The 24,980-nt window shown below is 41.2% G+C and overlaps 1 protein-coding gene across 1 annotated transcript in view; it reads right to left on the bottom strand.

Annotated features, from left to right (window-relative positions):
* The window catches only part of FARSB (phenylalanyl-tRNA synthetase subunit beta), a 907,972-nt gene that overhangs the window by 317,562 nt on the left and 565,430 nt on the right, over window positions 1–24,980 (bottom strand). Inside the window, exons 15-16 of the mRNA XM_044070366.1 lie at window positions 17,846–17,874; window positions 15,536–15,554 (exon numbers count right to left, since the gene is read on the bottom strand). Of these exons, the coding sequence (XP_043926301.1) occupies window positions 15,536–15,554; window positions 17,846–17,874 (48 nt within the window). The remainder of the gene's footprint in view (window positions 1–15,535; window positions 15,555–17,845; window positions 17,875–24,980) is intronic.

The raw sequence follows: 24,980 nt of genomic DNA, 5'->3' as shown, positions 1-24,980 counted from the left end.
AATTGTTTGCATTTTCTTTCCTGTGCAGGTTTGTCCACCTTCTGACACTGATATGGCTACACGACCAGGAGAACAACAAGTGAGAGCGTGGGTATGTGGCCATTCCTACATTCACTGGTCTGCCAGCCATGCCTCCGAAACTGAAAACTAGTACAACATGAGCTTCCCCACATCCAGTGTGAAGGTATACTGGATTGCAAGAAGAGGTATGCTTTGGACCAGAGTACTGCAGTTGTTGGAAGAGAAGTGTTCCATCTACCCTGAGCCCGACATCCTTGTGCTGCACATTGGAGGGAATGATGTCATCAGTCAACCATTCAGAAGGCTACGGTTTCAAATCACAGCAATTTTTGAACACCTGCAGTCGAGGTGGCCACATTGTCATTTTGTGTGATCTGACATAATTCCTCGACAGATATGGAAGACAGCAAACAGTCAACGGGCAGCACACAAAGCCAGACAATTACAGAATGGGTTCATGCATGGCTTGATGTACAGGGTCGGTGGATCTACAATCTGTCATGACAGCATCACCGCAGAAGATGTTCACCTGTTCAGAAGGGATGGCATTCACCTGAGGAGGGCATTGTGCTGTTCCTGACTGACCTTCACAATGGCGTGAGGAGAGCTGTGCAGGATTGGTAATATGCAGCTTGTGAGAAGAAGGGAAAACACCCATGACCAAGTAGGGACCAGTATGGTAAGTGAAATCTGCTGTGTAAAATATCTTTTCTGAGTTTGGCAAATAACTGTGGTAATCAGCTGGTGAGGATGCTGACAAAGAACAACTGTTTTAGGAGAGTGCTACCATGTACAATCTAATATGTCAGTGACCAGCCCGCAATACTTCTGTTTTCAGTCTGCTTTTATCAGGCATGTTTAGAGTTTAGATGATAGGAAGGGCTTGCTAATGCAGAATTTGATCCCTTAGGTCCATTGCTGAATGGACACATGTAAAGATAAAAGCATAGGTAAGGCAGACTGCTGACACTGAAGGAGGTCGTGAAACTGCAGTGGTATCAGCTGTCTGAGTGGGTAGCCAGCACACCTATCGGACAGATCAAATGGCCTTGCCTACCACTGATGTCCCATGCCTGTCCTGGGTTCATTAGTGGAGTGGCGGTCCTTAACTTGCTTTTTCTCTTTACATGTACCCATTCAGCAGTATGTTGACTACACCAAGAATGCAATCATATGTGTCTACATGGTAAAACAACTGGTTCTGAATGCTATACACATGTACAGCTATCAGTTTTGTTAGGACTCAGGTTATGGAAATTATGATTTTTTTTCATATTTTGGTAAATAACTTCACAAGGGAGAATCTGAATGTGCTAAGTAATGCCTTATTTTGAAGACAGTGTTACTGGTTCCAACATGGTAAAAGAAACTGGGCCTGTATGTTGCACACATGTGCAGATATCCAAGTTTGTTTTGGACTTAGGTTATGGAAATTATGATTTTTTTCATATTTTGGTAAATAACTTTGCAAGGGAGAATCTGAATGTGCTAAGTAATACCTCATTTTGAAGAGAGTATTGTTGGTTCCAACATGGTAAAAGAATTGTGCGTGTATGTTGTACACATGTGCAGACATCAACGTTTGTTTTGGAGTTGGGTTATGGAAAATATGATTTTGTTTCATATTTTGGTAAATAACTTTGCAAGGTAACATGTCAGTGTGGCTAGTAATATCTCATTTTGAAGACAGTGTTACTCCTTACATCATGGTAAAAGAACTACGTCTGTGCACTGTACACATCTACAGATATCACAGTTTGTTTAGTCTTGCAGGATTATGAAAATTATACATTTCCAATACTTTTCATTATTATGCCCATATCTTTGCAAGGGAGCATGGTGATCACACAAGTGATGCATCATTTTGAAGCCGACACTGAGACGCACAACTTCTACACTGATTTGTAGGCTCTGTTACATGTGATGAGATATTATGCTTTGTTTATCAATTATGAGAAATATTATATTAATCACATTTCTGTGAATATCTCCATAAAGGAGCATCACACAGCAACGGTTAAGGTATCATTTTAAAGCTGACATTCATACTAACAAATTAAATACAAATTGTCTTGGTCTACATGGTACACTGACTAAGATATTGTGCTTTGCTTTTCCAAAAAGGTAAAAATATGCACAATATCAGCATTCCTTGCCAAATATTTAATAGTGACTTTGATATGCACTATCAACATTTATACTGTTGGAAAAGTCAGTGTCTGCTGAACAACTTTCGTGTTTACATTTTTAGTCTAGCTCCTATAGTTAAAAGAGTTATGAACATTTGTTTTCTGTATGGTATTAGAAATGGATTTTCTGAAAATGAGCTCAGGCTGCACTGTTGTTCCTATGGTGGAATTAAGCAGGCAGCTTTTTCAGAGCTGCTCTGGAGTGAATGAGTTAATACCTACATTACTGCCAGCAGATACTCCACTGAAGATGATGAATGAAACTGTTCTTAGTGCTTACACAGAATTATTTATGGGTCCAGTTTTTAATACTTCGCAATGAAATGAAGAAAAAGACAGTGCTTCTTTATCCTTCAATGTTATACAAAGGTTAAATGCCTACATTTTAGTGCATCAGCTTACTTGAAACAGGTTCCCCTCTCTAGTATGCCTATGACTGGAAAAGTCTTTATTCTTCACCTAAATTCAGTTACTTTTCTCTGAATCTACTCTACCACACAATGGTATGACACCTCTTTGGGAAAAGATGGCATGCTGTAGCTGCTAAACCCACCATTTCACCCCTAACCATTCAATTAACATGTTTCTTCAATCAAAAAAATAAAACAATTTAAAATTTATCACCTACACTATACAATAAATGTGAGGTGAACTACATGATGCTATGGCAATGGTAATTAAGGGCTCAAAACCTCTTCTTGTCTCATTAGTTCTGAAAGGAATACTGCCTCCGAACTGTTCTGAATGGAAAACTCTGGCAAACATCAGAGATTTTAATATTGTGCAGAGGTCCTAGGCAGATGCAACAAACAGCTGTTGGAATGCTTGTAGAAAATTTGCCTTCATCATGAACACTTCTCGTACTTTTTGAGGGACACACCCCTTATGCACAGCTGGTGATCTGTTCACCCCTCCCCCCGAACACTCAATTTATTACATATACGGGAGCAGAAAACTTTGTGGAAAGGCCATGGACGTGGCTTGAACCCTGGTAGAATGCAACTTTGGTGGGAAAGTTAGCTCCTTGCCTACTTTGGAGTAACAGTAGGAAATGCAGTCTGTAATCTACTTTATTAATATAACCTTGGAAATTGCCTGACCAAGCTTAATTGCTGAAAAATTAACAAATAGGTGTTCACTCTTCTAAACGCCTTCACATGGTTCAAATATAAATGCAATGGTCAATGCACATCAAATCAAAGCAGAATATATTTCCCTTTACTAGAATACTTGGAGGAAAATAAAGGCAAATGGATATAATGATTCAAATTAGCCTGCAAATCAACTTTGGGTAGGAAAGGATGGCTGTTTTGAGACAGACTGTCTTAATGGAAAACAATATAAAGACAGTGTGAGGACAAGGCATGCAACTCTGAAGAAGTTATGACCACAGGAAACGTGGTCTTCTATGACAGGAATTTAATATCAGCAGAGCTGGCTGGTTCATAGGGAGGTCTCAAAGACCAATATAAATTTAGATCCCTAGCAGATGCTTGCCTAGTTAAGGGGGGACTGGAATGGAAGACACTCAAGAAAGGCTTTAAAAGATCTGTGTGCAGCCAACAAGTGACTTGAAAAGCTTCATGAAGAGATGAAATAATTGCCACGTGAACTTCAACTCAGAAGAAGCTAGCCTCTTTGTTGTATAACTAAGGAAAACAACCACCTCCTCTAACGGCACTGATGTCAGGGAGACATTTCTGCCCTGGGCCCACAAAGAAAACTTTTTCCATTTGCCTCTGTAAATCTTTTAGGTGGAATTATTTTGAGAGGCTGCAATAAGGTCCAAGACCTCAGAAAGGAACTCAGGATTCCTGGCCATTATTAGAACTGGAGAAACCAAGTGATTAGACTGAGTGATTGAATGGCCAGATGAGGTATTCTGAATGGATGAGATAACAGAGTGAGGCTCTGAGGAAAGTGACACTAGTCTCTTCCTTAGATGAGGTCTCAAAGTGGAAACAAAGTTTGTCGAGGACAGAATGGTGCTAGAAGAATAAGAATGAGATCTGCCTTTTTGTAACAGTCTTCGAATCAACAAAAACTTTGAGAAGGGGGGGTAAATGAGACCTGGGCACTAATCATGGCAGAATGAGTGTATTGCCAACTGCACCTCTGGGGGAAGAAGGCTGAAAAAGAAGGGGCGTGGTGTTGAATGGATAAAAAAAGGATCACTAGGTTGCCTCCATTTCTTCAATATACTGTTTGACACTCTGGTATTGAGAGACCACTCACAGGGAAACAAAATCTGTGCGCTCACTTTATCCTCAAAAACACTGGATGTCCAGGGTATATTCAGTTCTATTAGAAAGTGTTGCAAAGCCAATGCTCATTCCCATATCCTCACTCCTTCTCTGCACAGTGCATAAAATCGCGATACTCTTGCTTGTTGATGTACCATACCACTGCCATGCCGTTTGTATGGTAAGTGCACCTAGAGGAAGAGTCTTCTCAAATGCCTGCAATGCTAGGACAGCCCTCATCTTGAGAACAATATTGTGACTCTTTCTTGAGGATTAGCATGCCAGGTGATTCAGAGAGTTGATCTGGCAGCCTATAAAAACAGATCCTCGGATGGCTGCCCTCTGTTTTAATTTCTCCAAGTCTTTTGGGTTTCTAATACCATGACTGGAATTGACCCCATTCTTAAGTCAAAGCACGATTAAAGTTCATGAAATTACTACTGTTTTAATCTTTGATGTCAGCCAAAGTGCTCTTTGGAGCACCTGCAATGTGCCCAGTAATGACTTTCTGGAATTCGTACGGAATTACATGGATTGGTAACGTATCTAAATACGACTGTAGATTATTTTTTATAAGACTCATTGCTCCTACTACTATTGAGACTATCTGGGTATCTTTTTTCCACATTGCTCTTGTTTCTGCCTTCAGATCCTGATATTTGTGTCTCTCTGTACGCAAGACACTGTAGTCACTGGGTGTGGCGAATTCAATGATCAATGCTATTCTTGTCTTTTTCTTGAACCACTATATCCAGTTTTCTAGCATCTATCTTTCGAACTGTTGGTATGGGGTGGTCCCATGGGACATAAACATAATTTTTTATGATGCTTTGTGGCTCATGTTTCCAGTGTTTTTCAGCCACTTCAATACCATAATGTTTGCACAATTCCCAGTGCAACAATCTTACCACATTATTATGCCTTTCAGTATACAGTCCTTCTGTCGCAACCTGCAACAAGGTGTGCAACTGTTTCCAATTCAGTTTTACAAAACCTACATTTGTCTGTTTCTCCCACATGTTCAATGGACTTTGTAAACCAATGTGTACGTAGCCCACTATCTTGGGATGCCAATATTAACATACCTCTCAACCTGGAAACATCAAAAATCTGGACAAGGCCCATGAAAAATAAGTACACTGATTAATATAAAATGTGCATACACAATTATGTAACCCCCACCCACTCCAATGGAATTATGGGATGCCAACTTTCAAACGCAAACTGAAGAACAGACAACCAAAATATGGCACCAGAGTCCCGCAGCAGCCATTTCAATGTCTCATTACCTGGCTATTTCACCCCATTAACCATAAACACTAACACTTGCTCTAATTTGTGTTATCAAACCAACTCAATAGCTGTAAATGCACAACTAAATAAACTAGGCGGACTGCATGTTTTAAGACTTCCAATTTTTAGTCCAAGTACTGACAGACCCTCTCCTACATTCATCCTGAAACATCAAAACTATCATTGTAATCCAGGTGCTGTTAACTGGTCACTCTTGCTTCTCCACTGTCTGCAGTGGAAAAATGTGTTTTATCTTGAATGCTGGAAAATGTACTGTACTTGTTTAAATGCAGCACAGAATATAATTATGATTTTCTGTTCCTGAATTTGGGTCAATAACATTTCTTGTGCTTTCCATTGAGGCACAAATGCCCTTGTACATGACATTTTCTCACTTCTGTTGTATCTGTAGCTATATCCTTGACTTGTTACACCCACCCCCTTTAAAAGTACAACACAGTACAGGAGTAGAACCCACAGCCTTCTACATCAAAAGCAAGCATTTAACCTGTTATGCTATTAACAATGCAAGCAGACTCAGCATAAGCAACACTAGACTTCTCTTCCCCTGAAGCTCTCAGCTCCTTGTAAAATCCACTCAACTCTCAACTGTATCTCTCAACTTTGCAGCACAAGAAATCTGGAAAAGACAAAATTGATTTGGGGGGGGGGGACAAAAGCCCCAAAACCAGGGACACATTTTAAACATTGCTTGTATAATTTTGGAAGGTTGCTAGAATAAAATGTGTTAGCACCATGTGTTTCACTGCCAAGTCTTGAACCCAGGACCCTGTGCACTGCAGTCAGAGCAACATACCACTATGCCAAATCAGCAGTTTCCTGAACATAAATGGCCATCATTTAGTGAATTCAGTTCTCACTTCTTACCATAGCTGTCAACCTCTTAGCACAAAAAAATGGACAATGTCAATAATGGGGAATACAGAATTCAGTTCTCACTCCTCACCATAGCTCTCAGCCTGTTAGCACAAAAAACCTGGACAAAGCCAATAATAGGGGAATACATTACAGCCCCCAAAAATAGGGACAAATTTCAAATACTGAGCTTATAAACTTGTAAAATTGCTAGAATAAAAGGTTTTGTGTTACCATTTATTTTCTAAAGAATATGAAATCTGAAAATTTACTGAATTCAGTCCTTCACTGACTTGCCACAAAAGCCATAAAACCACAGATTTTATGAGGAACAGAACAAATATGGGGCATAAATCTGTAGATTTTTTACAAGGGGTGGTGGGTAGGGACTTTAGGCTCTTGTCAGGAGTACAGGAGTACAATGATGTCAGCTCAAAAAAGCCAGGATTTAAATTTTTAAAATAAAATAAAAGTACTGGGAAGTCAGGAATTAAGGGGTGCCACTTGGGAATTGTGCCACCCCATTATTTGGACCGCCAAACTCGTTTTTTACCAAGTAATTCGGTATGGTTGGGAGGTATGGATTCCTTTCATCTCTTGGTTTGAATTCACCTCTCCTTAACCATACCTGCGTTTGGTTCCTGATCAACACAAGGTTCTTCCAGAAATTTTCTAGACTTGCAACTATATTTATGCTTTTTCCACATTTCTTGCCTTTTCATCTGGTCCTTCATCTTATATTCTTTCTTTTGTTTTTTTTGGCACATTCAGTTGCTGCCTGATTTTTATCGACTTCTGGTTTGATTTCCATTCCTGCTTGACGCCGATATGCGTCTGCTAAATTAAGCGGAGAAATCATCTCAGATTTATTCTTCTCATGATTCAAAACTATGTTTGGGTCTTGTGAGGACCAGCAGATGTGTGTGGAGTCTCACGATTGCAGATCTATACATATAATCAGTTTCAAGGAGGCCCATCCTTCCTTCAGAAAGGGGAATATATAATCTTGGTATGCACCGATTTTTATAAATGGATGCAGACTGGATTTGTCTCTGTTGTTGGAGATACTCAAAGATAGACAGACAGAGAGATACGGAGCAAGTACTGTCCTGCTTTGACCAGCCGCTCCACAGATGTAGCTGTCAGGAGCCAAATGTCCAAGTATGGATTAGCATGTGAGATGCTTCCAGTGTCTCCTGGATGCCCGATATATTTATGTGAAGAAAGGCATTCTGAAAGTCTCAAGAATTTCACATCATCACTCTGAAATTTATCCATAAATCAGCCTTCCTTCATCATATGATTGACCTATATCTATGTGATGATATTCATTCCGATCTTGGAAGAAGGCTTCCTACTAATACCCCTAAACATTCAACATTCACTTTGCAAAATCCAACATTACCCCTTGTATATCATTTCCTGTTTGTAGCAAAACAATCACATAGTACTTATAATAATGTTGTATGTTGTAAATGGAGAAGTTGGCTAACAACAAACTCTAAATGCTTAACTCCAGGTTATATCAGTGCTCCCAACTAAATGAAACTTGGTTAAAATCTAGTTAAGTGATGGTTTAATAAATATGCTTCTTGTTTAAAAAAAGGCAGGAATTAATTTGTGTAATAAGGCTTATGTTATATAATACATAGAAATATATGTGAAGTACAACATTTGTTACGTTAATATAGTTTGATTATTTTTATATGAATGTAAACCTGCCTATGTCACAAGTGATAATTCAATAGAGGTGTTTGTAAAAAAAAAAAATCACAAACTAAAAATGAAGAAATTCTTTCACCAGGATACATCATTATTAACTTGATCACTGACACAAAAGGGAAGTAGGAATTGCTATTCTATTTTTCCAGCTCACTTTGCCTAGCACATTATCCCAGTCTGGTCACAGAACTCATTAATGCTGAAATTCTACGTAACTTTCTTAAACTAAACAAATACAAGTCCACTGTTACTATTGCACTACATGTTCCACCTTCAAATCAAAACCTTTTCACCATTAACATGTACTGTTTTAAGCCAAATCTAACTTAAAGAACTATAATCTTAGGTGACACTAAAACACTGGTCCTTCACTGACCAAACGCTTGCCAATGAATATCATAATACGTTTGGTTTTTTCAAGTCATTAATATCCCAAATCAGTGGAAAATCTACTGCCTTTGGATGGATACTAACATCCACCATCATAAATACTATACACTGTAGGGTACTGCCTGACTCACTCAGTGATCATCACCCAACATTTTCTATTAGAGAGACAGCTCCAAAACTCCAAACTCAACACACTATAATCTAGTTCATTTCCAAACTTTACAAATCTCCCATTACACTTACAAGTATTACAACTGGAATATCCTGCAATACATCTCCTGCAGAGTGCTACCTCTGCCTTTAATGATACCTTCATTAGGATATTAAATGAGAAAACTCCAACAGATGGAGAGTAAAAACTAAGCCTGTCTCATGGCTAGCAGGAGACATTAAACAGCTTAAGCAAAAAAAAGTGAGAGAGCTTGGAATATTGTCATACCAATAAGAGGCAGTCTAACCATGAAACTTAACACTTGTGTAGTAAGAATAAGTCTCATGTAAACATTAACAAAAAATATTACCACTGTCAACAATAAATTCAAAAAAAAAAATTAAGCATCTGGTCATTCATTAACAATCTCCTTTGGTCAGGTAAATCCTCGATAACTAACCCCTGCCTAAACAAAAGTACCCTAATATTGCCAACAAATTCAATTCAAACAATGTGGTTGCATCCTTGTTACAGCCCAGTAATGCTGCCACCACTTCACCCTTACATCAACACATCAAAAGCCAAACTTCTTTGTCCTCATATATCAAGCTGCAACTATCAAATACCATCAAAAATGTTTTATTAAAACTTAAACCGATCATCACCCTATCATAGGCACAAAACATTCTAGCAAAACAGTACAAGGACAAAATGATTGACTTCAACAATTGGCTAAGCTTCTGGTGTCATTCTAAGGGGATCCAGTATTTGTCTGCCTGGGACGACATGATCGACAGACCACGATGCTTTGCAGAGATGGCCTGCACCTGTCGACCTTAGGATTCCAGATACTGGCTAAGGCTCTTGCCACCTCTATAGTGCCTTTTTTACGCAAGGTTCAAATGACAAATCCACCACCGTAACAGGTACAAGCAAGCAAAATCTGAGGGTAATACTACTCAGTGCTAGAAGTCTAAACCTCAAAATGCACTCACTCGAGGCACTCCATAAAATGGAGAACACGGACATCTGTGCAGTGACAGAGACCTGGTTCAAAGCTCCAGAGAGCACCCCTGCATTACCAGGCTACAATTCATACCATACCTTTCGGCCACCTAACCCAGAACGAAGCACTAAAGGCGGAGGCGTGTCCATATTCATTAAGGATATCCACAACTCCAGGCTAGTTGCACAGCATAATGCATTCGAGATTATCCAAGTGCAACTAACTCTGGGCAAGACCGCAATCCAAATTGCAGCTTGCTACAGACCCCCCACCATGCCCCAGGATTCCCAATCCTCATTTCTTGATACACTGGAAAGTATCAGGGTACAACCCAACACCCTAATAATGGGTGATTTCAACTACCCCACCATTAACTGGGAAAACTACTAATGTACCAACTCTTTTGCTCAACGTTTTCTAGAATTTATAAATTCCAATGCCTTGGATCAACTTATTCACACCCCCACCAGGGGCAGCAATATCCTAGACCTGGTCATTACCAATATGGGAAACCTGTGTTCCACACCAGAGGTCAATTCCTCATTGGTCAGATCCGACCACAAGCTAATCAGCCTAGACATCCACATCCCACCCCCACCCCTCAATTAGGGAAACCATTGCAAAAAACATTTCCAAAGCCAACTTCACACTTAAGACAGAAGTGGCAAACTTCATGACACCCATGCAGGCGGACAACAGAGGTATGACTGCTGAATCCTACGCAAATGCACTTTAAAGCACTTACACGAGTGCATGGATCATGCTATCCCTAATAGAACCAAAATGTTATCTTCCAAAAGAAGGAAGCCAATCTGGTGGTCCTGTGCCATAAACAAACTCTACAACAGAAGAAAGAAACTGTTGCAAAAAAAATCCCATGACGGGAGGAACTCCCTGATCAACCTCAGTAAGAAGCTGAGATCCCTCATAAAATCCTCCAAAGCTAGTTATGAAAACAAAACTGCCACTGACTCTAAAGATAACCACAAAGCATTCTATAGCTATGTCAAGAATCTCAATGGGAACACTCAGATCTGCTCTGAGTTACAGCACAATGGCACTAAATATACAGAACCAACTGATATTGCCAACATCCTAGCAGATAGGTTCAGTGCTAACTTTATCCGCCCTTTCACCCCCTAGAGGGCCCATCTCTATACCGGAAGAATGCAAAGTTCCTATAATCACGGCTGCACAGGTAAAAAAACACACTCTCCAAAGCCAAGAACACAGCATACATGGGACCTGACAATATCCCAGGCTGCGTTCTACACGAACTACAGAATGAACTGGCACCCTACCTAAGTACCATGTTCAATCATAGCCTCACCTCAGGCTTTGTACCCACTGAATGGCGCACTGTGACGGTTATCCCACTCCACAAAGGGGGAGCCACGATGAACCCCGGGAAAGTACAGTTTTGTACCTACCATAAATGTAGATGTTCGAGTGTACACCCTGCTGCAGTCATCACACTTGGGTTATCCTGTCGTCAGGCAGTCCTGCAGTCGGCCGGAATTCCAAAGTCTTGGTCCGGTGACGGTTGCTGTTGCTTCTTCCCTGACGTCAGTGCGCCAGGGGTATATATAATGCATCCAACGCCATTTTCTTTAGTTTTTCTTGCACCAGATGTCAGGTGCCCCCAAAAAGGTGGTCAGTAATTAGTACCAATTTATGAAGTTTTAGCACAAACACAAAATCCCTCCAGCTATAAGCAAATACATCAGGAAGGTTTTGTAGAGATTTAGCCAGTTAGATCAGCGGGGATGGAGGGAGGGTAACCTGGACTGCAGCAGGGTGTACACTCGAACATCTACATTTATGGTAGGTACAAAACTGTACTATGTTCATTGTGTTACCCTGCTGCAGTCATTACACTTGGGTAGAATCCCAAAGCTAAGGAAGGGTGGAGGAGTCATAGAGGGTTAGAGGAGGCTGGAAGGCCCTGCAGAACTGCAGTAGCGAAGCCAGCTCTAGTCTTAGAGTAAAGTGGTAAGTGATAGTGTTTGGTAAAGGTGTGTACTGAACTCCAAGTTGCAGCTTCCAAAATCTCCTTGGTTGGAACCCCCCTGAGGAAGGCTGTAGATGTAGCTGTTGCCCTGGTAGAGTGGGGCCTAATGGTAGCAGGAACTGGTTTTCCATGATGGGTATAGCAAAAACGGATGCAATGTCCTATCCATTTGGAAATGGTTTGTTTTGATATAGCCTTCCCTTGTGAAGCTGTAGCATAGGATACAAAGAGCTGGTCAGATTTTCTGAAAACCTTAGTTTTATCCAAGTAGTAACGAAGTTGCCTGTGAATGTCCAAGGAATGCAGGAGTCTTTCGCCTTTGTTCTGTGGATTTGGGAAGAAGGTGGGTAAGTGGATGGTTTGATTTAAAGCCACACTGGAAACCACCTTAGGCATGAAGGAAGGATTAGTTCGTAGAGAAACTCTGTCTTGATGGAAAATGAGGAAAGGTTCCACTGCCATTAGTGTCTGCAGCTCTGAGACTCTCCTAGCTGAAGTTATTGCTAGCAGCAGAGCAGTCTTCCATGATAGAAACTGTAGATCTGCAAAGAAAGCAGGTTCAAAGGGAGGTAGCGTAAGTTTTTCCAGCACAAAATTGAGGTCCCATGTTGGTGTAGGTGCTCTCCTGGGGGGGGTCTAATGTTTTTTGCCCCTCTGAGGAACTGCCTTAGAAGTGGATGTGAAAATAAGGGTGGATCCGTGTTGTAGTGGGCTGAAATAGCTGATGCATGGATTTTAATGGAAGAAAAAGAAAGTCCTTTGCGCAACATCTCAGTTAAATACTGTAGAATCTGAGGCATGTGAGGCTGAAGTGTGTTTTGGCCTTTAGCTTGGTTCCAGGCGCAAAATCTTTTCCATTTGTCCGAGTAGGCCTTCCTGGTGCTGGGCCTCCTAGCTTCCAGAAGAACATCCATAACTGCTTGGGAAAGAGGAACTCGCTGGATGCTTAGTTGATTTGCCTTGCAGCCAGATTTAAGGTTTTGAGCTGGCTGTGTAGAATCTGATTGTTTTGCTGTGTGAGCAAATGAGCAATTTGTGGGAAAATCCAAGGAGGGCCCTTGGCCATATTCCTTAATAGTGGGTACCAGTGCTGGCGTAGCCAGTCTGGGGCTATGAGAATCAGTCATGGTCTCTCCTTTCTGAATTTCAGAAGCACCTTTGGGATGAGAGGCAATGGAGGGAAGGCATATACTGTCAGGTTTTTCCAAATGAATGAGAGTACATCCACTTTCCAAGCTTGATGGTGAAGTGTCCTTGTACAAAATTTTGTTAGCTGATAGTTTTGGGGGCTGGCAAACAGGTCTATGTCTGGAAGGCCCCATTTTTGAGTTATCATTGCAAATACTTGTGGATCCAGTTTCCACTTGTGGGGGTCCATGATGTTTCTGCTGAGGTAGTCTGCCAAGGTGTTCTTTTTTCCTGGCAGGAATTGAGCTTGTAACTGAACCTGGTAAGCCAGTGCTGTGTTCCACAAGGTCATTGCTTGCCTGCATAGAGGGTAGGAGTGTCTACCCCCTTGTTTGTTTATGTACCACATTACTGTGGTGTTGTCCGTCCTTATTGTAAGTTGTCCTGGATGTAATAGGTTCTTGAAGGCTGTCAGAGCATTCTGTACAGCTAGCATCTCTTTTTGACTGATGTGCAGATTTCTTTGATCTGCAGTCCATACGCCTTGAACGCACTGTCCTGCCATGTGTGCCCCCCAGGCATAGTCCAATGCATCTGTTGTCATAGTTTGCCTGGCTGGGGGCAAGGTGAAAGGCTGACCCTTGTTGAGGAAACATGCCTGTGACCACCATAGAAACTCCTGTTGTAGGCAAGGAATGAGAGATATCATTGTGTCCAAGCTGTGGTTGTGTTGCGACCATACGCTTTTTAGGTACCACTGTAATTTCCTCATATGCAGCTTTGCAAATGGTATTAGTAGTATGCAAGATGCCATGAAGCCCAAGGCCTGCTTTCTTGCAGGGAGTAGGGTCTTTGTTGCCACTGTTTTGAAATATTGAGTCAGTTGTAGTTGTTTGTCTGGCGTCAGATAAGCCTTCTGGGCCGTTGTATTCAAGCTGGCACCCAGGAATGTCATATTTTGTGAGGGTACTAGCTTTGATTTCTTTTCGTTTACTGTGTACCCCAGGCAACTTACAAGATGTTTTACAAAAGCCAGATGTTGTAAGAGGATGTCCTTGCTTTCTGCTTGGATGAGGCAGTCGTCCAGGTATGGGTATATTTGAATTCCTCTTTGTCTGCAGTATGCAATTACTGGTGCCAGGCATTTTGTGAAGACCCTGGGTGCAGTAGATAAGCCAAAGGGCAGTGCAAAGAATTGGTAATGGGTTGAACCTGCAATGAAGCGGAGGTATCTTCTGCAACTTTGTCTGACAGGGACATGCAGGTATGCCTCCTTGAGGTCCAACGTTACTAGCCATGCTTTCTTGCCCAACATGGGAAGAAGCTGTAGTGTTAGCATCTTGAATTTGGGTACTTGTAAGAAGGTGTTTAGAAATGAAAGGTCCAGAATTGGTCTCCAGGCACTGTCTTTTCTGGGGACTAGAAAGAGTCTTGAGTAAAAACCTTGGCCTTGCTCTCGTGTAGGTACCAGTTGAATGGCTCTCATGTCCATGAGAGCTGTAATTTGTTTTTGTGCCTCTGCCCATTGATTTTGTGGCAGGTTTGGCATTCCTCTTTTCACTGGCAAGGTGTGGAAATGGAATCTGTATCCTCGTGAAATTGTCTAAGACCCATTTGTCCCTTGTGACAATGTGCCAGTTGTCTGAAAAAAGTGCGAGTTTTCCTCCCAAGGGAGCTGCCAAGAGAGTGTTGCTTGGCCAGATGAGGTGCAAGTCATTGAGTTTGCCTTCTGGTAGTTTGGGACCTGTCTTCTCCTCCCTTCTGTGGTGCAGTGCCCCATTGTCGAGGTTTGTATCGGGCTTGTGGTTGTCCTCTGCCTCTTGGACGTCTGTATTTACCCCTCTGTGGTCTGTCAGTAGCTCAAAAGGACCAATTTTTAGTTGGCCAATTTCTGCTGAAGCAAGGGGGCTGTACCTGTAGAAAATCTTTGTCTGCACAGATTTTGCCTTATCCTCCATTTCCTTTAAGACTTCTTCTGCCTTAACTCCAAATAGAACATCCTGCTGTAAGGGAGCATCTAGAAGCTTTGCTTTAACATGATCAGGCAGAGTTTGTTCCTTTAACCAAGCATGTCTACGTATAACAGACCCAGTGACAGCTGCTCTGCAGGAAGCCTCCAAAGAATCAAAACCACATTGTAAAGTATGTTTGCCCACCTGTTCACAGTTGCATGCAACAGATCCTGTATTTCTTTCAATTCAGACTGTTGAGGAAGTGTGCTCATTTTTTGTTTTAGCTGAGACATTAGAAATTGCTGATATTTTAGCATGTGAAATTGGCAATTTAGTGCTCTCATAGCTAGAGTGGCTGAGGTGTAAACCTTTTTGCCATAGAAGCCTTAGCCCCTTTGGGACCCTGGGAGATATTCTCTGGATCAGTAACAGGGCTTTCATAAAGGAATTTGTGGAAATCAGGCACTCTATAGTCTGGTTTGGCTGGAGCAGGAGGCAGAGAATCTGGGTTCAAACTAGATTCTAAGTAAACATCATCCACAATGTCTAAAACTGGGGGGATGGCAAGTGGTCTGTGCTGGGGGAGTAAAAGAAACTCTCTGAGCCTCTTCTTTGAGTCAGAGTAGTCCTGACCTTCCCAGTGAAAATGTTCCCTCATAGTGTATAAAGTTTCCCCAAAGGAGTAGTCCAGGAGGAGAAGCTGAGGGAATAGAATCCTCAGCATTAGAATCTTCATAAAGGGAGAAGGAGTAATCTTGGTCCTCAGAGGAGCCTGAGGAAATAGACACTTGATCAGAGGAGGCATAATCTTCCTCTTGTCTAGGCCTTTTGTCGGGTGGAGGTTGGGAACCCCTGATTAAAGAGATCAAATCTTCAGCCATTTTAAGCATCTGTTTCTTAGGCATGGGGCCTTAAACTGGAGACGGAAGTGCAGTCTTTTTAGGTTTAATAGGAGTCTTAAGCTTAGGATACGTTTTTATGGTGAGCGTCGTCGGTCTGAAGACGCCTTCAGAAACCAAAGGTGTTTCTGCAGCACCATCTCTTTCTGTAGAGTCGTCGGTAGGGGCTAAACAAAATGGCTGCATCGGCCTAGCGCTCTCCGCCAAAGGCTACGAAGCGGTCTCGGGTTCCAAATATGCGGTAGTCAGGGGCTGCGTCAGAGCCTCACTGAAGACCGGTGAACCGGAGACCGGTCCAGCCGAGGCCTCGGAGTCTGGCTTGGGTCTAGGCTGCCTGTCCTTATCCTTGCGTTTTTTGTGCACGCTGGTAGTCGGTTGCTCAGACGGCATTGTGTAGTTAAATTTTCTACCGAAGTAGTGTTGTGTGAAATCAAAGCGTCTTTTTATAGTACGCTTATTAAACCTAGCACAAAAACGACAACCAGTGACGTCGTGATCTGGGCCTAGGCAAGGTATGCAGTAAGAATGAAAATCCTTATGAGGTATTTGCTTCCCACAAGAAATACAATTGTTAACTTTTTCTGACATCGGTCTGAGGCAAGAAAAGTTTCTAACGGGTGCTTAGCTTTATTGAAGACTTCGGATCTGAAATTCGACCGAAAATCTCAGGAGTCGGCCGACCGCACTTGCGAACTGCTTCTGCTTCGGGCACCGCGGCAAGAAAGACTGAAGAAAATGGTGTTGGATGCATTATATATACCCCTGGCGCACTGACGTCAGGGAAGAAGCGACAGCAACCGACGCCGGACCAAGACTTTGGAATTCCGGCCGACTGCGGGACCGCCTGACGACAGGATAACCCAAGTGTAATGACTGCAGCAGGGTAACACGATGAACATCTACCGCCCCATTAGCCTGACGAGCCTGGTCTGCAAGGCCATGGAACGTATCATCATGGAACTCATAAATAAAGACATTGGTAATCTCCATACTCTGGACCCTACCCAGTTTGGATTTGTAAAAGGCAGATCATGTCCCCTAAACCTGGTTGACTTCTTTGAAGCAGTCACCAAAGCCATAGATGAGGGTAAAATGGTTCACACAGCTTATCTAGATCTCGCCAAGGCTTTCGACACCATCCCCCACTCTGGAATTATAGATAAGCTCACTAAACTAGGTATAAATCCTTATGTCACAAGATGGGTTTGCCAACTGGCTCATGGACAGAACCCACACTGTGAAAGTAGCGGATTCCAAATCCGACTTCAGACCAGTGACAAGTGGAGTGTCACAGGGTTCAGTCCTGGGTCCTCTCCTGTTTGGTATCTACTTCTCTGAAGTGCAAGCTAACACAGAAGGTCTTTGGCTAACAAAGTTTGCAGATGACTGCAAACTAGGAGCCATAATCGAAACTCCTAACGATGTGGGCAAACTACAAAAGGGCCTCACTGAGACAGATACCTGGTGTCAAAGCCATGGCCTGAAGCTCACTGCCAAAAAGTGTATTGTCATCCCCTTTGGTAAAAACTCTGTACCCATGAACTACCGCATAGGTGGTAGTCAACGTAATGCCGAAAATGTGATAAGAGACCTTGGGACACAGGTGGACAGCAGTCTCTCCTTTGATAATCACATCGCCACAGTGGTCAGGAAATCCTTCTACGTGGCTCATCTCATCACAAAAGGTTTCTCATCCAGAAAAAAAGAGGTCATTGTCCCCCTCTACTCATCACTCATTAGACCCATTATAGAGTACAACGCCCCTTATGGTATGTACCTCACAAGACATCTACAACAACTGGAAAGACCACAGAAATACCTCACAAAGAGGATTACTGGCCTCAAACAGATTCCCTACGCAAACCAGCTTAAAAAAACTACAGCTTTACTCCATTGTACATCGCCTACTCAGGGGCGATCTCTGCCTAACGTACAAAGCTATGTCAAACCCAGAGCTGTTGGACATGCTCCACTTAAAGAAATCCCAATCCCTCTGAGCTACACGCTCTACAGACCTAAACCTTGTCACCACAATAAACAGAACATGCTGGAGGGATAAATTCCTGTCCCAGAGACTTCCCATACTCTGGAACAGACTACCTATCTATGTCAAACAGAGCTCCTCATTAGCACTCTTCAATAAAAATCTTGATGATTGAATGGGAAGTGGGAAATTCACCCCAAGGATCACTTCTGTGGCTCTGCTCGACAGTGGCACAGGAAAATAATTTTCTTGGGTGGCGAAAGCCAGGGTACATTTTTTGGCTAGGCTTATATAGGCCCTAGGGCCAATAGCTTAGTAGCTACCTATGAACCTATTTGTTTGTGTCTTTTGGCTTTTCCCGGTTAGGGGTCGCCACAGCGGAACTCTGGTCCGCTAATGATTGGTAGTGGATTTTTACGTACCGGGTTACCAGCCCTGACGCACAACCTTCAACAAAGGCACGCCCCATTCACATATGCCTCCACACAGAAGACGCTCTAGCTGAGAATCGAACGGACAATGTCTTGCTATGAGGCGACAATGCTACCGCAGCACCACCACTGCAGTAACCTACCTATGAACCTATAAAATAAACTTCGTTATCCAACTAGCATGTTCGAAAGTTCCATTACTACTTCTGCAAACTGTGTCTTAAAATCACATACTATTCATCAATCAGTTCCATGCTACCCAAAGTCACTGACAGATCCTTTACAAAAACATTCTATTTCCAAAAAATTTTAGACAAAAAATATTGATACATTTGTCACAGGGGGCCCCCCCCTTTTTAAACCATTTTTAAAAGTTTTTAAAAAAAAAAAAAAAAACCCCCCCCCGGGGAATAAAAAAAAAAATTTTTTAAAAGTTAAAAAAAAAATTTTTTTAAAAATTTTTTTTTGGGGGGAAATTCAAAAACCTTTGGACAAAAAAAAACCCCCCCCCCTTTTTTTTCCCCCCTTTTCCCCCGGGTTTTTGGGGGGGATAATTTTCCCGGGGGTTTTTTTTTTTAAAAAAAACCCCCCCCCAAAAAACCCAAAATTTTTTTGGGAAAAGGGGGGGGAAAAAAACCCCCCCCGGCCCCCAAAAAAATTTTTTCCCCCGGGCCCCTTTTTCCAAAGGGGCCCCCAATTTTTCCAAAATTTTTTTTTTTTTTTGGGGGGGGGTTTTTTAAAAAATTGGCCAAAAAAAGGGGGGAAATTTTTTTTCCGTTTAAAACCCCCCCTTCCCCCCCAAAAAACCCCTTTTTAAATAAAAATTTTTTTTTTAAAAAAAAAACCCCCCCCCTTTTTTTTTAAAAAAATTTTTTCCCCCCCCAAATTTTTTTTTTTTTCCAAAAAAAATTTTTTAAATTTAACACCCCCGGGTTTTAAAAATTTTTTTCCCCCCCTTGGGGGCCCCCCTTTTAATTCCCAAAAAAAAAAAAACCCCCCCCCTTTTTCCATTAATTTTCCCCCCCTTAAAAGGAATTTTTTCCCCAAAAAAAAAAAGGAATCCGGAAAAAAAAATTTTTTTTTTTTAAAAAAAAATTTTTCCCCAAACCTTTAAAAAAGGGGGGGGGGTTTTTTTTTCCCCCCCAAAAGGGGCCCTTTTTTTTTTTGGGGGCCCGGTTTTTGGGAAAAAAAAACCCCCTTTTTCCCCCTTTTTTCCCCCCTTTTTTAATTTTAAATTTAATAAAGGGAATTTTTTAAAAAAAAGGGGTAAACCAAAAAAATTTTTTAAAAAAAATTAAAAAACCCCCCGGGGTTTTTTTGGAAAAACCCCCAAAAAAAAGGGGGGGGGTTTTTTTTTGGGCCCCGGGTTCCCAAAAAAAAAAAAAAAATGTTTCAAAAAAAAAAAAAAGGGGAAAAACCATAAAAATAAAAAAGGGGAAAATTTTTTGGGGTTTTTTCCCTTTTTTAAAAAAACCCGGGGGGAAAAAAGGGTTTAAATCCCCCCCCCTTTTTTTCCCCCCGGGGGGTTCCAAAAAAGGGGGGTTAAAAATTTTCCCGGGGGGGTTTTAAAACCCGGGGGTTTTCCTTTTTTTTTAAACCCCAAAAAAGGGGGGGGAAAAAAAAAATTTTTCCCCCCCTTTTTAAAATTTAAAATTTTTTTTTCCCCCCTTTTTTTTTTTGGGGGGGGGTTAAAAAGGGGGGCAAATTTTTTTTTTTTTGGGGGGAAAAAATTTAGGTTTTTTCCCTTTTAAAGCCTTTTTTTAAAAAAAAGGGGGGGGGGGGAAAAACTTTTTTTTGGGGGAAAAAAAAAAAGGGGGCCCCCAAAATTTTGGGAAGGGGGTTTTTAAAAATTTTTCCTAAAAATTTTTTTCCCCTTTTTTTTGGGCCAAAAAAAGGGGGGGGAAAAAAATTTGGGGGGGAAAGGGTTTTTTTTTTTTTTCCCCAAAAAAAAAAAATCTAAAAAAGGGTTTTTTTAAACGGTTTTCCCTAAAAACCCAAAAAAAAAAAGGGGGGGGTTTTTGGGGTTTCCAAAAAAAATTTTTTATTTTTTTCCCCCCTTTTTTTTTAAAAAAAAAAGGGAATAGTTTGTTTTAAAAAGGGGCCCCAAAAAAAAATTTTTTTAAAAAAAATTTTTTTTAAAAAAGGAAAGGCCCCAAAAACCCTTTTGGGTTTTTAAAAAAAAAACCCCCAAAAAATTTTCCCCTTTTTGGGGAAAAAAAGGGGGGAAATTTTTCCCCCCAAAAAATTTGGAACCCCAAAAGGGGGGGGTTTTTTTTTGGGGTTTTTTTTTTCCCCCCAAAAAAAAAGGGGAAAAAAAAAATTTTTTCCCGGGGGGGGAAAAATTCCCCAAAAATTTTTTTTGGGGGGAAAAAGGGGGGAAAAAAAAAAAAAAAAATTTTTTTTTTAAAAAATTTTAAATTTTGGGTTCCCCCCCCCCGGGGGGGTTTTCCCAAATAGGTTTTCTTTTTTTTTTCCCCTTTTTTTTTTTGGGGGGTTTTTTTCCGGGGGCCCCCCTTTTTTTGGGGGGAAAAAAAAAATTTTTTTGTTAAAAATTGGGGGGGGGGCCCTTTAAAATTTTGTTTTTTTGGGGGGTTTTAAAAAATTTTTTTAAAAAAAATTTGGGGGGGTTTTTTCCCTTTAAATTTGGGGGGGGGGGGCCCCCCGGGGTTTTTTGGGGAAAACCCCCTTTCCGGTTGGGGAAAGGGGGGGGTTTTTTGGGGGGGGGAAAAAAGGCCCTTTTTCGGGTTTTTTTTTTTTAAAAGGGGGGGCCCCCTTTTTAAAATTTTTTCCCCCCGGGGAAAAAATTTCCCCCCAAAAAAAATTCCTGAAGGGGTTAAATTTTTTTAAAAAGGTTTTTTTAAAGGAAAAAAATTTTTTTTTTTTTAAATTAAATTTTTTTTTTTAAAAACCCCCAAAAGTTTTTTGGGGAAAAACCCAAAAAAACCTTTTTGGTTTTAAAAAATTCCCCAAATTTTGTCCCTTTTTTTTTTTCCCCCCCCCTTTGGGGGGGGTTTTTTGAATTTTTTTGGGGGGAAAAATTTCCCGGTTTTTTTTCCCCCCCCAAAAAAAAAAAGGGGGTTTATTTTAATTAAAAATTTTGGGGGTTTTTTTTTAATTTTTTCCCTTTTTTTAAAAAAACCCCTTTCCCCGAAAAGGGTTTGGGGGCCCTTTTTTTTAAAAAAAGGGGGAAAAAAAAAGGGTTTTTTTTTTTCCCCTTTTTCCCTTGGGGGTTATTGGGGAAAAACCCCCCCCCGGGGGTTTTCCCCCCTTTTTTTTAAAACCCCCCTTTTAAACCCTTTTTTTTTAAAAAAATTTTTTTTTTTGGGGAAATTGGGAATGGCCAAAAAATTTTTTTTTTAAACCCCTTTTTTGGGGAAATTTTTAAAAAAGGAAAAAAAAGGGGGGAAAAATTTTTTTGGGGGGGTTTTTTTCCGGGAAAAAAAGGGGGGCCCTTTTTTTAAACCCCCTTTTTTTGGGAAAAAGGGGTTTTTTCCCCCCCTTTTTTTTTTTTTAAAAAATTTTTTTGGGGTTAAAAAAAAATTTTTTTTCCCCCCTTTTTTTTTGGGGGAAAAAAAAAAACCCCCTTTCCAAAATTTTTTTCCCTTTTTTTTAAAAAATTTGGGGGGGCCCCTTTTTGTTTTGGGGGGGGGTTTCCAAAAAAGGGGGGGAAAAAAAAATTTTTTTTGATGCCCCCTTTCCCTTTTTTGGGAAAAAAAATTTTCCCCCCCTTTTGGGGGGGAAAAAATTTTTTTCCCCCCAAAAAAATTTTTTAAAAAAAGGGGGGTTTTTTTTTTAAAAATTTTTTTGGGGCCAAAAAAAATTTTTTTCCCCAAAAACCCCAAAAAAATTTTAAAAATTTTCCCCCTTTTTCCCCCCAAAAAAGGGGGGGGGTTTTTTAAACCCCCCCTTTTTTGGGTTTTTTTTTTCCCAAGAAAAAAAACCCAAATTTTGGGTTTAAAGGGGGGGTTTAAAAAAAAAAATTTTTAAAAAAACCCCCCAAGAACAAAAATTGGCCCCCTTTGGCGGGGGGCCAGAAAAAAATTTTTTGGGTTAAAACCTTTTGGCCATTTTTTTTTTAACCCCAAAAAAACCCTTTTTTGGGGGGGAAAAAATTTTTTTAAAAAAAAAAAAAACCCCCCCAAAAAGGAAAAAAAACCCCCACCCCAAAAATTTTTTTAAAGGTTTTTGGGGGGGGGGCCCCCCCCGGGGGATTAAATTTCTTTTTAAAAATCTTTTTTTTTTTAAAAAAAAAATTTTTGGGGGGGGAAACGGGGGGAAAAAGGGGGGGGGGCCCCCCAAAAAAAGGGGGGGGAAAAATTTTTGGGGAAAATTTTTTTGGGGGTTCGAAAGCCCAAACCCCCATTAAAAATTTCCCAAAAATTTTAAAAAAAAAACCCCGGGGGGAAAAAAAAGGGGGGTTTTTTTTTTAAAAAAAAGGGGCCCCCGGGTTTGGGCCGGGAAACCCCCCCCTTTTTTTTTTTTTTGGGGGGGGGGGGAAAAAACCCCCCCAAAAAAAAAAAAAAATTTTTTTTTCCACCCCCCCGGTTTGGGGAAAAAACCCCCCCCGGGGGGGGAAAAAAAGGGGCCAAAAAAAAGGGGAAAAAAAAGGGGGGAATTTCCCCCCCCCTTTTTTTTTTTGGGGGGAAAAAAAGCCCCCCGGGCCCCCCCCGGGGGGGGGTTTTTTAAAAAAAACCCCAAAAAACCCCCCCGGGGGGGCCCCGGGGTTTAAGGGGGGGAAAAAGGGGGGGTTCCCCCTTTATACCCCCCCCCCCAAAAACCCCAAAAAACCCCCCAAAAGGGGGTTTTTAAAAACCCCCCCGGGGGGCCCGGCCCCCAAAAAAAAAGGGGGAAAAAAAAAACCCCCCCAAAAAAAACCCCCCCCACCCGGAACCCCAAAAAAAAAAACCTTTTTTTGGGGGCCCCCAAAGGGGAAAAAACCAACGTTTTTTTTGGGGGGCCCCCCCCCGGTTTTCCCCCAAAAAAGGGGGGAAAAAAAAATTTTTTGGGGGTTTTTTAAAAACCCCCCAAAAAAAACCCCCCCCCAAAAGGGGGGGGGGCCGGGGGGGATTAAAAGAAAAAAGGTGGGAAAAATTTTTTTTGGGAAAAAAAAAAGGGGAAAAAAAAGGGGGGGGGGAACTAGGGGGAAACTAGGAGGAGCCAAAATGCCCTGCAAGACTGCAGTGGCAAAGCCTGCTCTAGACTTGGAATTGGGGGGGGTTTTTGGGGGGGAAAAAATTGGGCCCCCAAAAAAAAAGGGGCCCCCCGGGGGGGGGGTGGGGGGGGAATTTTTGGGTAAAACCCAAAAAAAAAAAGGGGAATTTCCTTTTTTTTTTTGGTTTTTTTTTTGGCCCCCAAAAAAAAAAATTTTTTTTTTTTGGGTTTTTTTCCCAAAAAATTTTTTTTTTGGGGGGGAACCTTCCCCCTTTTTTTGGGTTTTGGGAAAAAAAAAATTTTAAAAAAGGGGGGCCCCTTTTTTTGGGGGGGGGGTTTTTTGAAAATTTTGAAAGGGGGAAAACCCCCCTTTTAAATTTTGAAACCTTTAAACCCGGGGGGAAAAAAATTTTTTTAAAAAATTTTTAAAAAAGGGGGGGTTTAAACCCCAAAAAAATTTTTAAAAAAAAAAAGGGGGGGGGGTTTTTTTCCCCCAAAAGGGGTTTGGGGGGGGGGAAAAAAGGGGGGGAAAAAAAAGGGGTTTTTTTTGGGGGTTTTTAGGAGGGGAAAAAAAAGGGGGGAAAAAATGGAAAAAAATTTTTTTTTTTTTCCCCCTTTTGGCCCCCAAAAAAAAAAAAGGGGGGGTTTTTTTTAAAAAAAAATTTTTTCCCCCCAAAAACCCCCCTCCTTTTTTGGGCCCCCCTGTAAAAAACCCAAAAAAAAAAAAAAACCCCAAAAATTTCCCCAAAAAAAAAAAAACAAAAAAACCCCCCCCCCCCCCGGGGGGGGGGGGGGGGGCCCCCAAAAAGGGGCATCTTTTTTTTTTTTTTTTTTTGGGGGGGGGGCGCCCCAAAAAAAAAAAGGGAAAAAAAGGGGGCCCCCAAAAGGGGGGGAAACCCAAAATTTTTAAAAAAAAGGGGGGGAAAAAGAAAAGTTTTTTTTGGGGCCCGAAAAATTTTTTTTTTTGGTTTTTTTTGGGGGGGGGGTTTTTGGTGGGTAATTTTCCCCCCCCCCGAAAGGGGGAAAAAAAAAACCCCCCCTTTGGGAAAAAATTTTTTTTCCCCCTTTTTTAAACCAAAAAAGGGGGTTTTTTTAAAAATTTTTTGGGCCCAAAAAAATTTTTTTCCCGGGTTTTTTTTTTTTTGGGGGGGGTTTTTTTTGGGGGGGGTTTTTTTAAAAAACCAGGGCCCTTTTGGGGGGTTTTTAAAAAACCCCCCTTTTTTTTGGAAGGGTTAACCCCCCCCCCCTTTTTTAAAAAAAAGGGTAAAAAAAAATTTTTTAAAAAAATTTTTTAGGGGAGGTTTTTAAATTTTTGTTTAAAAAAAAAAAGGGGGGGGCCCCCCCGGGGGTTTTTTTTTTCCCCCCCCCAAATTTAAAAATTTTAAAAAAAATTGGGGGCCCCTTTTTGGGGGGGCCCCCTTTTTTTTTAAAGGCAAACCCCTTTTTTTAAAAAAAAAACCCCCTTTTTATTTCCCCCCCTTTTTTTTTTTTTTAAAAAAAAACCCTTTTTTCCCCTTTTCCCTTTTTTGAAAA

This window comes from Protopterus annectens, chromosome 4.part1 (genome assembly GCF_019279795.1).
Source record: "Protopterus annectens isolate FY-2018-M chromosome 4.part1, PAN1.0, whole genome shotgun sequence".
Classification (NCBI taxonomy): domain Eukaryota; kingdom Metazoa; phylum Chordata; order Ceratodontiformes; family Protopteridae; genus Protopterus; species Protopterus annectens.
Note: the sequence above shows the minus strand (reverse complement) of the source record. Positions and strands in the feature narration are given on the sequence as shown.